Source organism: Poecilia latipinna, unplaced genomic scaffold (genome assembly GCF_001443285.1).
Source record: "Poecilia latipinna isolate Pla-1442-1.1 unplaced genomic scaffold, P_latipinna-1.0 Scaffold0, whole genome shotgun sequence".
In the NCBI taxonomy this organism is placed as follows: Eukaryota; Metazoa; Chordata; class Actinopteri; order Cyprinodontiformes; family Poeciliidae; genus Poecilia; species Poecilia latipinna.
This window is the reverse complement of record NW_015112616.1, coordinates 635,764-648,468: the sequence shown is the minus strand read 5'-3', so window position 1 is coordinate 648,468 and position 12,705 is coordinate 635,764. Positions and strand designations below refer to the sequence as shown.

Here is a 12,705-nt window from a genome sequence, read left to right as displayed (position 1 = left end):
GGTGTTCAGAGATTGTAGTGAGAATGTGAGAGTCTGAGAGTTTTAATCACACTGTTTCTGGAGAGCGTTTATCCCCCCCCCCCTCCCCCCATCAATCCTACACTCACTTTAACCGGTTAATAAAGCAAATAAATACCCTCAGGACTTTCTAACAGATTAGTCCAAAGTCGCTCTTTACACAACACTTTAAAACCAATGGTGGGAGAAAAAGAGAATCAGTATTTGTGCACTTATTCCAGTGTATTAACACAAATGCATACTAGTAGAAGTGTAATAAAGCTATTCGCGTTCCAAGTAGTTTATGCAACTGAAAGTGACAGAAACTCGGAGGCAGTTGCAAACAATCTTTTTAACCATAACATCCGCAACCATTGTGGTACGAGCAGAAAATGTGAACTGACATCAAAAAGTCTGGTGCAGAAACAGGCATTGCAGGGTGAAGGTAATGCAGAAACCCCCCCTGTAAACATGTAAGTGCCATAAACAGGCAACAGAGCATAAGTGGCTGCTTATTTATTATCCAAGCCATCAACATGACTCTTTCCCCGGGAGAGATGCTAAAAGCACCTTAATAATTTTGCTTAGTGAACCATGATAACACTTTGAGGCACACATGGTTGATGGAGGAGGCAAAGAACATTCACCATTTAAATGATGCATTCTGTTTTCATTAATATCCAGCCGTCTGTGTCTTATTTATTAAGGTATCCTTCATACCGATGGAAACCCATTTCATGTAGAGGTTCACAGCTTGACATATTAACTTCATTAGACAGAGGACATGACAGCTGTTCTTGGTGCTCATGATTCACTTATGTGTGTGAGAGATGATCACTGACAAGGAAGTGCAGTGAGACGAGGAATAAAACATTCAACAATTACACCATTGTGAGATAAAACAAAATTTCATTTCATGCTTTTGCTATTTTTCCAGCATGATCCGCTTTTCTTTCAGGTTTTAGAACCTTGCAAAAGTTTTAGATTTTTTTTTATGTAAAAACAATTAAAAACTTAATAAAAACCGGCATTTATTTCTACAATAAATTAGATTGTATGTAAAAAAAAAAAAAAAAAAAAAAAAGTAGCCCTGAAAAGGGGATATTTTTTGAAAGCACAAAGAATATAATCTTCAAGAAGCCATAAAAAGTGATGAAGGCAGCTGAAATCAGTCAGAAGGAATTTTTTTTCAATTGATATTAGTTTTCTTTCTCCTAAATCATGGCTAAGTATTTCCTTTCTTGCTGTCAGGAAACATATCATGCCACCAGCTATGATTATACTTTTAAACATCTGAACGTCCCAATGACAATATGTAATCTGCAAATGAAATAAATCTGTTGCCTTGTGTAAAAGCTGTGGCTTTCTAAATAAAACATTGATTTTGTTGAATAAAAACCAAATCTCAAATGAATGCAAAAACGTCTGGCTTTAAGGTGTTATCCCCAGACTCACCATTTTTAACATGTTCCACCTCTGACAGGGTCCGACAGGTAGCATTTTCCCAAAATTTCTTACTGCGAGGCTATAAATGGATCCACCAGCTGCTACTGTATTCATCTGATGTTATGTGAGGTTAATCCTGCTGTTGGGGAACAGTTCCTAATCTCCATGTGAACAAAGTGGAAAAACAGCAGTGCAGCATAACGGGAGAACAATTGAACACTTCGTGTGCAAACCTTGGTCCACTTAGATGTTTACGAATATAAACGTTTTTTTAATTCATATTGCGGAAGAATTCTGCTCTCTTTAATGAGTTTTGCTCTAAACTGGGAGCATTGATGTTACTATGTGACGTTTGTCTCATGCATTGTCTTAAATGGATTCATAGCGTCTTATTAGCACCGTTCTTGGAATTGAGGCAAATTTGAATGTCGATTTTTGAAAACATGAAAAAATTACTTTGGTGTGAAGTATGTTTTTTCCCTCTTGAGATTCCTTTTAGTACTTTTTTTTTTTTAAATACTCTGGCATCAAACCAATAAAACATGAAAGTATCACAAAATAGCTGTTATTGTAATAGTTCTTTATGGGACGGGTCCTACTTCTCTATCACATATTTCATTCATTGAACTTAATTTCCTCATTTTGATCCTGCTTGAAATTTTTGTGAACCTTAATTTTCTACCAGCAAATAAAGAGAAATAGCACAAATTATGAATCTTTGTAAATTTCATGGGAGGGGAAACAAAGCATTCATGCTTAAGGAAACCAAACGGTTAGCAACGGCAATGTCTGACAGTCAAAAGATGTACATGTAAAACGTCCTTAAATGAAGGGAAATGCTTTACAGAGAATACAGATTTTTTTTTTTCTATAAACTCCTTTACATAAACTTTGAGAATAAACTGACTTGGAGCCAACCATCATAAAAATATGCCTGCAGTGAAAATGCAGGCATATTTGTTGAAATCATAGATCATCTACTGAAAGATGGCTTCTTTCATGGAAGCAGAAAAACTACCAGTCTTCTGGCAGTGATTCATGTGTTAAACAAACTCTGGATTTGCCCGACAATAAGGAGGAAAGTTCCTCAGTAAACAATGATACTGAGATCCAAAAGGTCATTACTGACAAACTCTTATTTTATCTTGTTGCAATAGCACTCTGATTGCATTTGCATAACAATTATTTTGTATAATTATGCCTGTGCCTGTTGTGACCTAAAATAATACTTTTTAATTATATAGCCAAAAATAACACCTTTCTTTCAGGGTTTTGCTGTGCATGGAAATGCCAGGGAACACACACACTCCCATTTCTGAAAACTGGCTTGAAATGTCTCTGAAGGTCCTTGACAAAATAAAGCAACTAAAATATATTAAACCTACAGCTGGAAGATCAACATGTAGTTTCATGAAGAAATAAACAGAGGCCTAAATAAACAAATGGCTTAGCAACGTCAGAAGGAAGTACTGAAGCAGCCAAGAGGCCCCTGGTAACTCTGGAGGAGTCGCAATGGTTTGAAGTTCAGGTGAGAAAATCTGTCAACATGACAATCCACCTTTTTTAAGGCAGTAATCTGCATGAATTAATCTGGCTGAGGTGTTCATCTGAGAGACAGCATTGTGAAATAAGCTGTCTCTGGTTTCAGCAAGTGGCTCTGTAGCTCCTTCTGAGGGTAGAAGTCTGAACAGTTTCTTCACAGGATGTGTGGGATCAGATGAGATATTTATGGCACATTTCTTGACCCTAGCTTAGCCCTTTGGACTCTTGAATGGTGGGAAGACTAGAGTTGAAGATCCTGTCTGCAGACCTGGATGCTCATTGCAGACTGACCGTATCCTTTATTTTTTTGTGGCTGAGACACAGTTGTGAGTCGTTTCCTACATAGATCAGAGCTTCATGAAAGAATGGCAGAAGAAAAACACATGGTGGAAAAAACTAGCATACAATCCCATCTCTAATTAGCTTTAATGTATGCACACGATGAAGCAAAGTTGAATGTTTTTTTTTATTGACCAAAACATCACAGAGAAACACACAGGTTATAACAGAATTTGAGGCATAAACTCTAGGAGAAAATGTCTTCTTGCTGCCTCGGCGCTGTAGCTGGTAGGCGGCAGTCTGTCAGACTCGGCTCCATAACGCAGCCGCCGCAGATGTCTTGCAGCGTACTTCGGACAGACACCCAGTCTGCTTTGAAGCACTCCACACAGGTCACTGAGTTCCTGGCTGCGAAATGAGGGACGACGCACAATCCACCCAAATATGCCCTCCGACACGCCGTCCTCCTCATCAGACATCAGGTCCACAGTGACGCCACGCCAGAACTCACGCTCCTCATCTTTTATCACACTCTGCCTCGCTGTGAAGCTGCAAAAAATAAGTAAATAAATAAATAAATATCAAATCAATCTTGGACACACACATATATATGTTTTTTTTTTTTTTTTTTTTTTACAATTTGCTACAGTAAAGACATAAGTTGTTGAACTTACTCTCTTTCTTCTTTGTCGGCTCCTGGCCAAGTTCTTTATCGAGACAGCCTTAGCTTCACGATCCGGTTGCTGGTACCTGTAGTTTCTTCTTAAAGTCTCAAAATATGTCTTACAAGCAGCTGGAATAAAATTAAAAAGTGTGTGTTAAAACTGTATTGCAACAAAGACGCATACATATTAAATAAACCCAAGATGTGACTCAAGACACTTACAAATGATGTCACAGCTTTCCACACACTGGAAATCCGGATTTGCCTTCAAAGTTTGGAGTAGGACCGATGTAACTGCTAGATTGTGAGAAGAATTAAGTCTGTAATAAATAAAAAGTTGCGAGTATTTTAAAAGTTCACAACAGTCAATGTGGAAAAAAAAAAAAAAACAATCCTACCCTTGATCTGGCTGATAGTGACTGGCGTTTGTGTCAGAATTGTAAAAACGTCGAACTGCTTCCTGTAAAAACAAAGACATGTTCAGTATGCAAACACTATGATTTTCCGTATAATACATGTGTTACTATGTGTGGGGGGTTTTTTACCGCAAGTTTGGTATTTTTGCAGCGTCGTCTTTTTTGGTGCGTTTCTACTATACCAGAACCGCTTTCCCATTTTTCCGCCAAGACAGAGAGCCTTTGTTCGAGGGACAAAAACTTCTCATCCATGGAACCAAGTCTGTGGTAAAGGTTTTCAGATAGCTGGGTTACTAAGCAAGACAATCCGCTGATAGCGGACAATAACGTTTTACAGTCTGCAGGCTTAGAGTTGGCTGGAATTCCCAGAGTACCCTCCTGTTGAAGCGGAGGAGAGACAGCAAAGATTAAAACAATGCTGAGACATTACTAATAAAGGATATGACATGGTCAAAAAGCTTACAAGTTTAGTTTAATACTTACCACAAAGCAGGGTGGTTGTGGCTCTGCATATGGTGGAGAATTTGAATCAAGGAAAAGATGAAAGCTTTGGTCATAAGTCGTTGAATCTGAGGAACAAGGAGAAGACTTGAAGTAGAGCAATACAGTTTTAATTTTATGGGCCTCTTATAAACATAAAAATGACAATATTTCTGGGGAAAAAAAAGAACAAAACTAAAAGAAAATGATTCGACAGGTAAAAATGTAATACAAAAAATTCAAAACGAAAAAAAGAAAAGCAAAATAAAAGAAGCAAAAAGTGCTTTATATGCGAAAGGTTGGTAGATTTAAAGGAACTACTCATGTACACAGTAACTTAATGCATAATTTCAACAACGTTAGTCAATATTGCTAGCCACGATATTGGTAAAGAAGAAAAAAAAAAATAAATAAAAAAAAATATATATATATATATATATATATATATATATATATATATATATATATAGTTTTCAAAATGTAAGACTCACTTTTATAAGGTTACAAAAACGTTCGTAAAAGCAGCATTACGATTAATTTTTGATAGCTTACCATCGACTGTAGTTGGTAGCTGCATTTCTTCACTTTCTTCAAACTCTTCAGTAAGCTTTTCTAGTTTTCCATCGCTCTCAACCTCCCCAACCACGTCATTTGTAAGATCCGTAAACCTCCACGGCTTGTTTTGAGCATCTGAACTTTTGGGATTTCTATTCCAAACTCCGTTACTGAAGTAAAGTTTTTTATGGTGAAAGTATTGGGACTGAGAAAGTTCATTGTCGCAGTGTCCACAAAAGCGACGTGGTTTTTTCTTTGTGGGTTTTGATGGTTCCATCTTTCGGATGGAGCTCGTCTTTGGCGTGGCTTTTCTTCTTCTTCTCGTGGAAGTTATTTGTAGTGGGTAAAAAACTTAATGGTGCACTACCGCCACCAAATGGTAAGGAGTGTCGATCAGAATTTTAAATGTCTATTTCAAAATAAATACATAACAAATAAAAAAATTGCAAAAAGAAAAAAAAAGCATTACTGAGTAAATAAATTATTTAACTAAATCATCCTAAATAAGCAAGTACACTAACATATTACAGATTTTGATGGATTGCAAATATCTTCAACCACAATACATTTTCATTAGGCATTCATTGGGCAACAATTGGTGGGTCCTTTGGGTTGAGCTCTTTTTGATTTCAACATCTGACATCAAACGAAAAGTAATATACAAAGTCCTATGTGTATTTAATAATATCAAACAACAACCACAAACCACAATAATAGATTACATAACCGAATGTGTGTGTAATAGGGTGACTAAGCCCAGGCAGTTGAAAAGTAGAAGATGTAGTGGCATTTTGGGAAAAAAAAGCAAAAACAAACAAAAACAAACCAACTTGTAGTAGTTTTTGACACAATGAGGAATTGGACCACAATTAATAGGTTTTATTAATAAGCCCCTTTTTTCTGAAGGGGCTTATTAATAGAAGACATTACATTGTGTGGTGTGACTTTATACATTGTTATATCTAATAAATTGGAAATTTCAGAAAGATACCAGTCCGGCAGACTTTTCTCTAAAAATCTGTTTACCCATTTGGGCCACATGCAGTGAAGAGGCTGCATTTTCTATTGTCGTTTGAAAGAGTGGATTTTGGACTTTGGGCCTATTTTCTCTTTGTGGGACTATTCATTCAATCATTTCATTGGATTACTTGGAAAATATAATGACAACAAAGTTCTGGTTCTGCAAAGTCAGCTGCTTTGTCTGCCATGACCATCCGGATTTGGAGCTGAATTTGAAAACATTTTAAGATTATGTGCCAGTTTGACACATAATCATTCAATTGATATGTGTGACGTAAAGTATTATGTTTTTGATGTCAGCAGAAAGACTGGTCACTTTAGTGGTGCCACTGCCCCCATTTAAGCCAATAATTGCGAATGCATTTGGTACTAGTTCAATGCTGACAATGTATTGTTGTGCTGCACCTATTTTCCCCTGTGCGGACCACCCAACTCTGTTCAACAGTTCCGGGACCCGACCAAAACGCCTCAGGGTCATTACCTTGAAAAATAGTAAGATTTTGTTAAGTATAAAACAAGCTTTATTGCCCAAAATGATCAAATGTTACAAGTCATACAAAATGAACAGATACAGAGTGACATTCACTGTCCAGCGCTGGACTCTAATCAGTACACCTTAAAGATGCATGTGAGCACATAAAAGATAGAGGAAAGATTGAGATAAAAGAGTCAGAAGAAAGACATTGAATAATATACAATATACTTGAATATAACCTGATAACAGTATCACTGTTTTGCCAATACATGCAAACTCCTCATATAATCCCGTAACTTCCTCCATAGATGAATCAAGAGATGCACGTCTATATAAGGTGGTGATTAATGTTATTTCAAAAGTCACTGCATCCAAGCATGTAATTCCAAGGGTTTTTAAGGCTTCATTTCCACCCAGTTGCTCAGTTTCTTATCAACTTATAGAGCGCATTGGTGAATGATGTGTGGTTAACATCCACTGGTCAGCTAAGCAGCACCGCAGGAAAGGTGACGGTAGTCACATCAATAGTAAGGATTCAGAAGGGGGCAGGTGAGATCGAACTCTGAAGCAGCAGCGTTTAGCGAAAGTCCTTAAGATTCAGATTTTCAAGCCTAAGGGTTGCAACTGTTGCACTTCACCAATTACACAACAGGCTGGGGGAAGGGAAGGAAAAGTGATGGGAATACCTACCATTGTGTTTAAGTTTTCAAACTATTGAAATTAAATGTTAATGCCTGGCCATTTACATCAAATTCCTGAGAACCTTGTAAATACCTATGAACAGCTGTTTGCTTGAACTTCCACTGCAATTCGCATGACAAAAATCCCATTTTTGTATTTCTGTGGCTTCCACCAGTTCTGCTTACACAATAAAACTAATTACATATCAATGACTCTTCAGGGCTTGAGAGGAATGCATGTCCTTGTCTCTGAGTTTTCAGCAGTCTGAAACATTTCACATTAATTCCTGACCGTTTTCATTTGATTCCTGAGAAGATTACAAACTGACTTTAACAGTCTTTGCCTGAACGTCCATTGCAATTCACGTCAAAAATCCCACTATCATGAAGTGGTTCAATAAATATGTCCTTTTTTGTTTTCCCTTTATTTTTGATCTGAGATCAAAAATGAGTTTTCTGCAAAACTTACCATTTTAGGAGAACAAACAAGCTTTGCTAGAGAACAACTCAGCCTTACTGGTTGCTTAAAACCCCCCACAAACGTGTCACAAAGAAGAGAATTGACTTGCATGATGTTGATACTGTTTGTGTTTCTGTTGATGTTTCCACAGGCTGTTGCTAACAAAATTCAACATTTGCCAGTTTATTTCTACAGGCATCCAAGATCTTTTGGCCGGCTGCCTCTTTCCAAACAGCATGGTGATTCATCCCTGGTCATGTTACATTGGCAAGTGAATCACAGATCTCATGGATGGTCCAAAACTTTTATAAAATCCTTATCCTTCCTGGTAGTGTTGCTCTATGATGCCCTCGCCCTGTTTTTATCCTCTCCATCTCTTCCAAGGCATGAACAGCAGGATCCCTGGGAGAGGAGATGATATTGTTATCCTGGAGGCTGCAACGCTCCACGGAGCTATGCATCAATATCTCCCATCTGCCTTTGATGTTCTATAAATAGATAAACCTTTCCTTTCTCTGTGATAATGAACCTGGGATTGAAGCTGTTTCCTGCCTGCTGCATCTTTGTCTGTAGGCTGACTTGGACAGGGCAGAAAACGGTGGGCAGCTGTTGGGCAGCTTCTTTCAGAATACTGTCTCAGTGGGATAATACCTTATCAGAGTAGGATTAACAGGTAGTATTTCTTATAGTTGTAGTTACATTGAATATATCATCTCCTGCTGTTGGATTTGCAGCCACAGGCCTGAACACTCGTCACTTTACTCAGTTAACTGACATTTCACAGCTGCCAAAATTGAAATGTCACCATGTGAGGCTTTGCAACTCATGTTTTAGTTATATCTCATAGTCTGGCATAACTGCAACTGGTCCATCCGTTCTCTACAGTGAAGTTAATCACACTAAAGATAGAAAGGAAAATGGATGAACAGTGACTAAATCAGTTTGGGTTGCTATAATCATAGTTATTAGTCACAAGCATTAAAAAAAAGGAACAGACACTTAAACTACATCACTGTGTGAGATTAATCTATACATCTGCGTTTGACTTTATAAATAGAATCATAACAATAATCATAAGAGTTTTTAATTGCATTCTTAATTACAGAGATGCATCAGCATGTAGAGAATAACTTTTGAAGGTGCCAATGATGTAGTCCATTTCGAATGGTGTTCCTTGTTCTCATCCTCAGGTGAAAAAAAAAGCTGTAGAAACTTTGCAGCATATTTACAATAGACATCCAGGCATCACCTTCAACATGACCCCAAGTCTAAACTGTCTCCCTGTGGTGGAGAGCCCTCCTGCGTAATCACAGGCTCCGCCCACAAGAAGAAAAAAATAAATAATTACTTCTAACTCAAGTAAATTTTTATAAAAGTATACAACATAAATAAAATAATCATAACTATAAAAAATAAACCTGTGACCAAAAATGCAATACTCAATTAAATAAAAATAAAAAATCATTAAATTAATATGTCCTGATGACGTCATTACCTCCTCACTCCGTTTGCTAATCAGAAAACACGATTTAGACCTTTGTTCTTAGCAAAAGTTGATCTTCTCAAAAGGATTACATTTCAATGCACAATTAATATTATTGGTTAATAATACATACTTCATGTGCTCTGCATCTCTCCTTTTCCCTTTCAAGAAACTCAAATTATGCACCAATCCTTTCCAATTTAACATGGGGCACACAAGAATCACTCACCAAGGCCTTTTGGAGCATTTGTTTTATCTCTGCCAACTCTGGCTGATTAAGATACCTTTCAGCCCATCAGACAGCAACAATACCATTGGCACACCTATATTATGCTGAGTATGTCTAATTGAAAATCCAACTTTATTTTGTGCATTACAGGTGGCTGAGCAAGTGTTGCACAGAGTTTCTAACTACAAACACCATTATCAGAGATCATGTGCTGCTTGTTCCTGACGTTAAGCTACTGTGTTTATATAGTTTGGGTATGTATCCATATGTATGCTAATTTTAGTGTGATTTTCTACATTGATGTGTGTATAATTTGTATTATTTTGTACCGTATGTACATGCCTTTTTTAAAAAGCAAGGTAACAGATGAGACCTTTTAAAAGGACAGAGACATTCAAATCCCACTGTACATTATGATACATTATGCAAACTAGCTATGTAAGGCTCTGGGTCTGTGCAGCTCTCTGCGCACACACACACATCAACCAGATGTAAAAGCCATTTCAAAATGGGTCAGACGAAAGGCCAGTCCACAAGGAGACAAAATTCCTGAAGGGGTTTGTGATGATGATGAGTACATGAAAGCTGGGGAAAGAAAAAACATCTTTTTCAGTCATGGAAATATACTACAGTGTTGACATTGCCAGAGAAAATCCTCCCTTTAAGTACAGATACAGTCAAGGAGAATATTTAAACGTGGTATTTCAGTTTTCATTCATTTCTTTGGTGGACAAGCCTTACAAGATGACAATAAGTCAGACGTGCACAAATATTTACTGGGTCGCCCATTTCAACAACAAACTGGGGATTCAGAGTTTCTTACGTTTTCAACCACATTAAATATTTAATTTTTATGAGGGAATTGTCACAATTCCCATCTGTTTGTGTTTTGGTTTTCACCTGAGTTTGTATTTAGATAATTTCAGTGGCGTTTCTCCATATTAAATCATTATTTGAGATGAGTTCCTTCTTGTGTCCTGCTCTGTGCATTTTGATTTCATATGTTAGCATTAGCTTCTGGTTAGTCAGAGCCTCTGTTTCCATTCATTTTCTCCTGCACCCATTATCAATCTTTCACTTGGTTTCATGCTCAGATTCACTCCCAGCTGCTCTGCAATCTGTTGATTATGCTCACCTGGTTTCCATATTACTCATCACATCACATTATTTAAGCTCCATGGTTTCTTCATCTGACTGCAGGATTCTACAGTATTCTGCTGCAAGGAATCACTTTTTGAGCAGGAAGTAGGAAGATGGTCTGAATTATGAAGTTAAATACAATGCTCTCTGGGGTAAAGTAGCTATTAGAGGCTGCAAAAGAATTGGGATAGTTGTTCACATTCTATGTCAATGACTGTAAACATACAGCAACTTGCAATGAAATGGAGCAAAACATATTCACCAATGGCTGCAAAGGCATACTGCCATAACCTCAGCGAAATATGGCTGTAGAAAGTACTAACTCAGGCAGGCTAAGTGCCTAAAAACACTTTCCAGATTATGGGTTCTAAAAAAATAGAGAAAAAATATACAGCATTCTTCTTGCACTTCAAACTTATTCAAAACTTTGTGTTGGTCTATCAAATAAAATTCTAATGAAATGCGTTAAGGTTTGTAGTTGCAAATTGACAAAATATAAAAAGTGTGAAAAGGGGTTTGAATACTTTTAAAGTGCTCTTTGAGAATAAACATTAAAATAAAGAAACATCTTCCTTATTAAACACTTAATCAGCTTGGAAAATTGGAAACATTTTAGTTCTATACTAAAAGCATCGGAACTAATTATCTCAGAGCAGGAAAGCCTGAGGAAGGAGAACTTCATGTTAGTCTCTTTTAATTTGATTTCATAAGTTCTTTATGATTGATGTTAATATGATGTGAAACTGGCATCCCCTCTGACAAAATGTACACATATAAACTGCTATTCTGTGATTGTCCATCATCCTTTTAAGTTTAGAAGTGGGCATAAAGTTAAAAAAAAAGCAAATATTAGTTTTTTGAAAAAGAAAAATAAAGTTTAAAGTGATACAAAAATTTAGGTTTCAAACCTAAGTTTCTGCGTCATCAAACAAAATCTCACGATTGTTATATTTAATTTTTTAAAGAACAATAATCTGTGTTTATGTAATTTTTGAAAAATTAGCTCCATGCATTCATGAATACTTTTGCTAAAATTAATTTCTATTTGATATCTATTTCTGTTAATGGACTTATCTCTGCCGACTAGTCTGACACGATTCAGATTCATTAGATTCATCCATGTGTGTATTCATGTACATCTGCTGTTTATGTAATGATCCAGTAATCTTAAGTAACAAGATGTCAGCCAGTGCTTTTGAACTGGGTTTATTTTAAAACATTGCAGATTCAGATGCACTTGCTCTGATAAATTACTGATTTTGTGTCAACAACTAAACTGACAGCATCTGCCTAAAATGAAACTATGCCATTTCAAAGAAACACTTACATAGTTATATATGATAAAACTCAATGCAACAAATAGTCTCAAGGAAAAATATGTCTGACCTTTAGACCATTTTTATTTTTTTTTTATCATACATAGACGGTGTATAACATTTCATTGACCTTTGTTAAAGAAAGGTACATGGTACCAGGTTGTAGCAAAAAAACTGCTAATTTTCACCGGCTGTTCCTGGACAGGTTGATGGCAGCCAAATATAATGCAACATGGATGGTGAATTGATGAAAACCCAGTATGAAATGTAATTACATATTTTTGTATCCATACATGTCCAAAAAACCATGACTCCTATCTCGCTAAAACCAATCGAACCATTCACAACACAACCCCACTCACAAAATTATTGCTTTACTCGCCTACTTTCATCAACAGCGAGTACTTATAGCCACCTCTAGAGGTCGCTCTAGTGACTAGTCCTTCTAGCGACTAGTTCTATGTGCTCAATGTGACACCCTGTTAAGAGCCTGAGCACCAAAATCTTGGAGGATTTTGTAAAG

At 36.8% G+C, this 12,705-nt stretch overlaps 1 protein-coding gene across 2 annotated transcripts; it reads right to left on the bottom strand.

Annotated features, from left to right (window-relative positions):
• Positions 1-3,431: 3,431 nt before the first annotated feature.
• Positions 3,432-5,734, bottom strand: LOC106945309 (uncharacterized). 2 transcript variants are annotated; one of them, XM_015029030.1, is made up of 7 exons: positions 5,377-5,734; positions 4,828-4,868; positions 4,474-4,722; positions 4,327-4,388; positions 4,151-4,248; positions 3,939-4,057; positions 3,432-3,813 (listed from the first exon to the last, which is right to left on the bottom strand). In XM_015029030.1, the coding sequence occupies exons 1-7, from the start codon at positions 5,654-5,656 to the stop codon at positions 3,781-3,783; spliced, it is 882 nt and encodes a 293-aa protein (XP_014884516.1). In that variant the 5' UTR covers positions 5,657-5,734; the 3' UTR covers positions 3,432-3,780. The 2 variants fall into 2 exon arrangements, with proteins under 2 accessions (XP_014884516.1, XP_014884435.1); XM_015028949.1 differs by having other exon boundaries at positions 4,828-4,913; positions 5,377-5,731.
• Between the last annotated feature and the right edge of the window lie 6,971 nt (positions 5,735-12,705).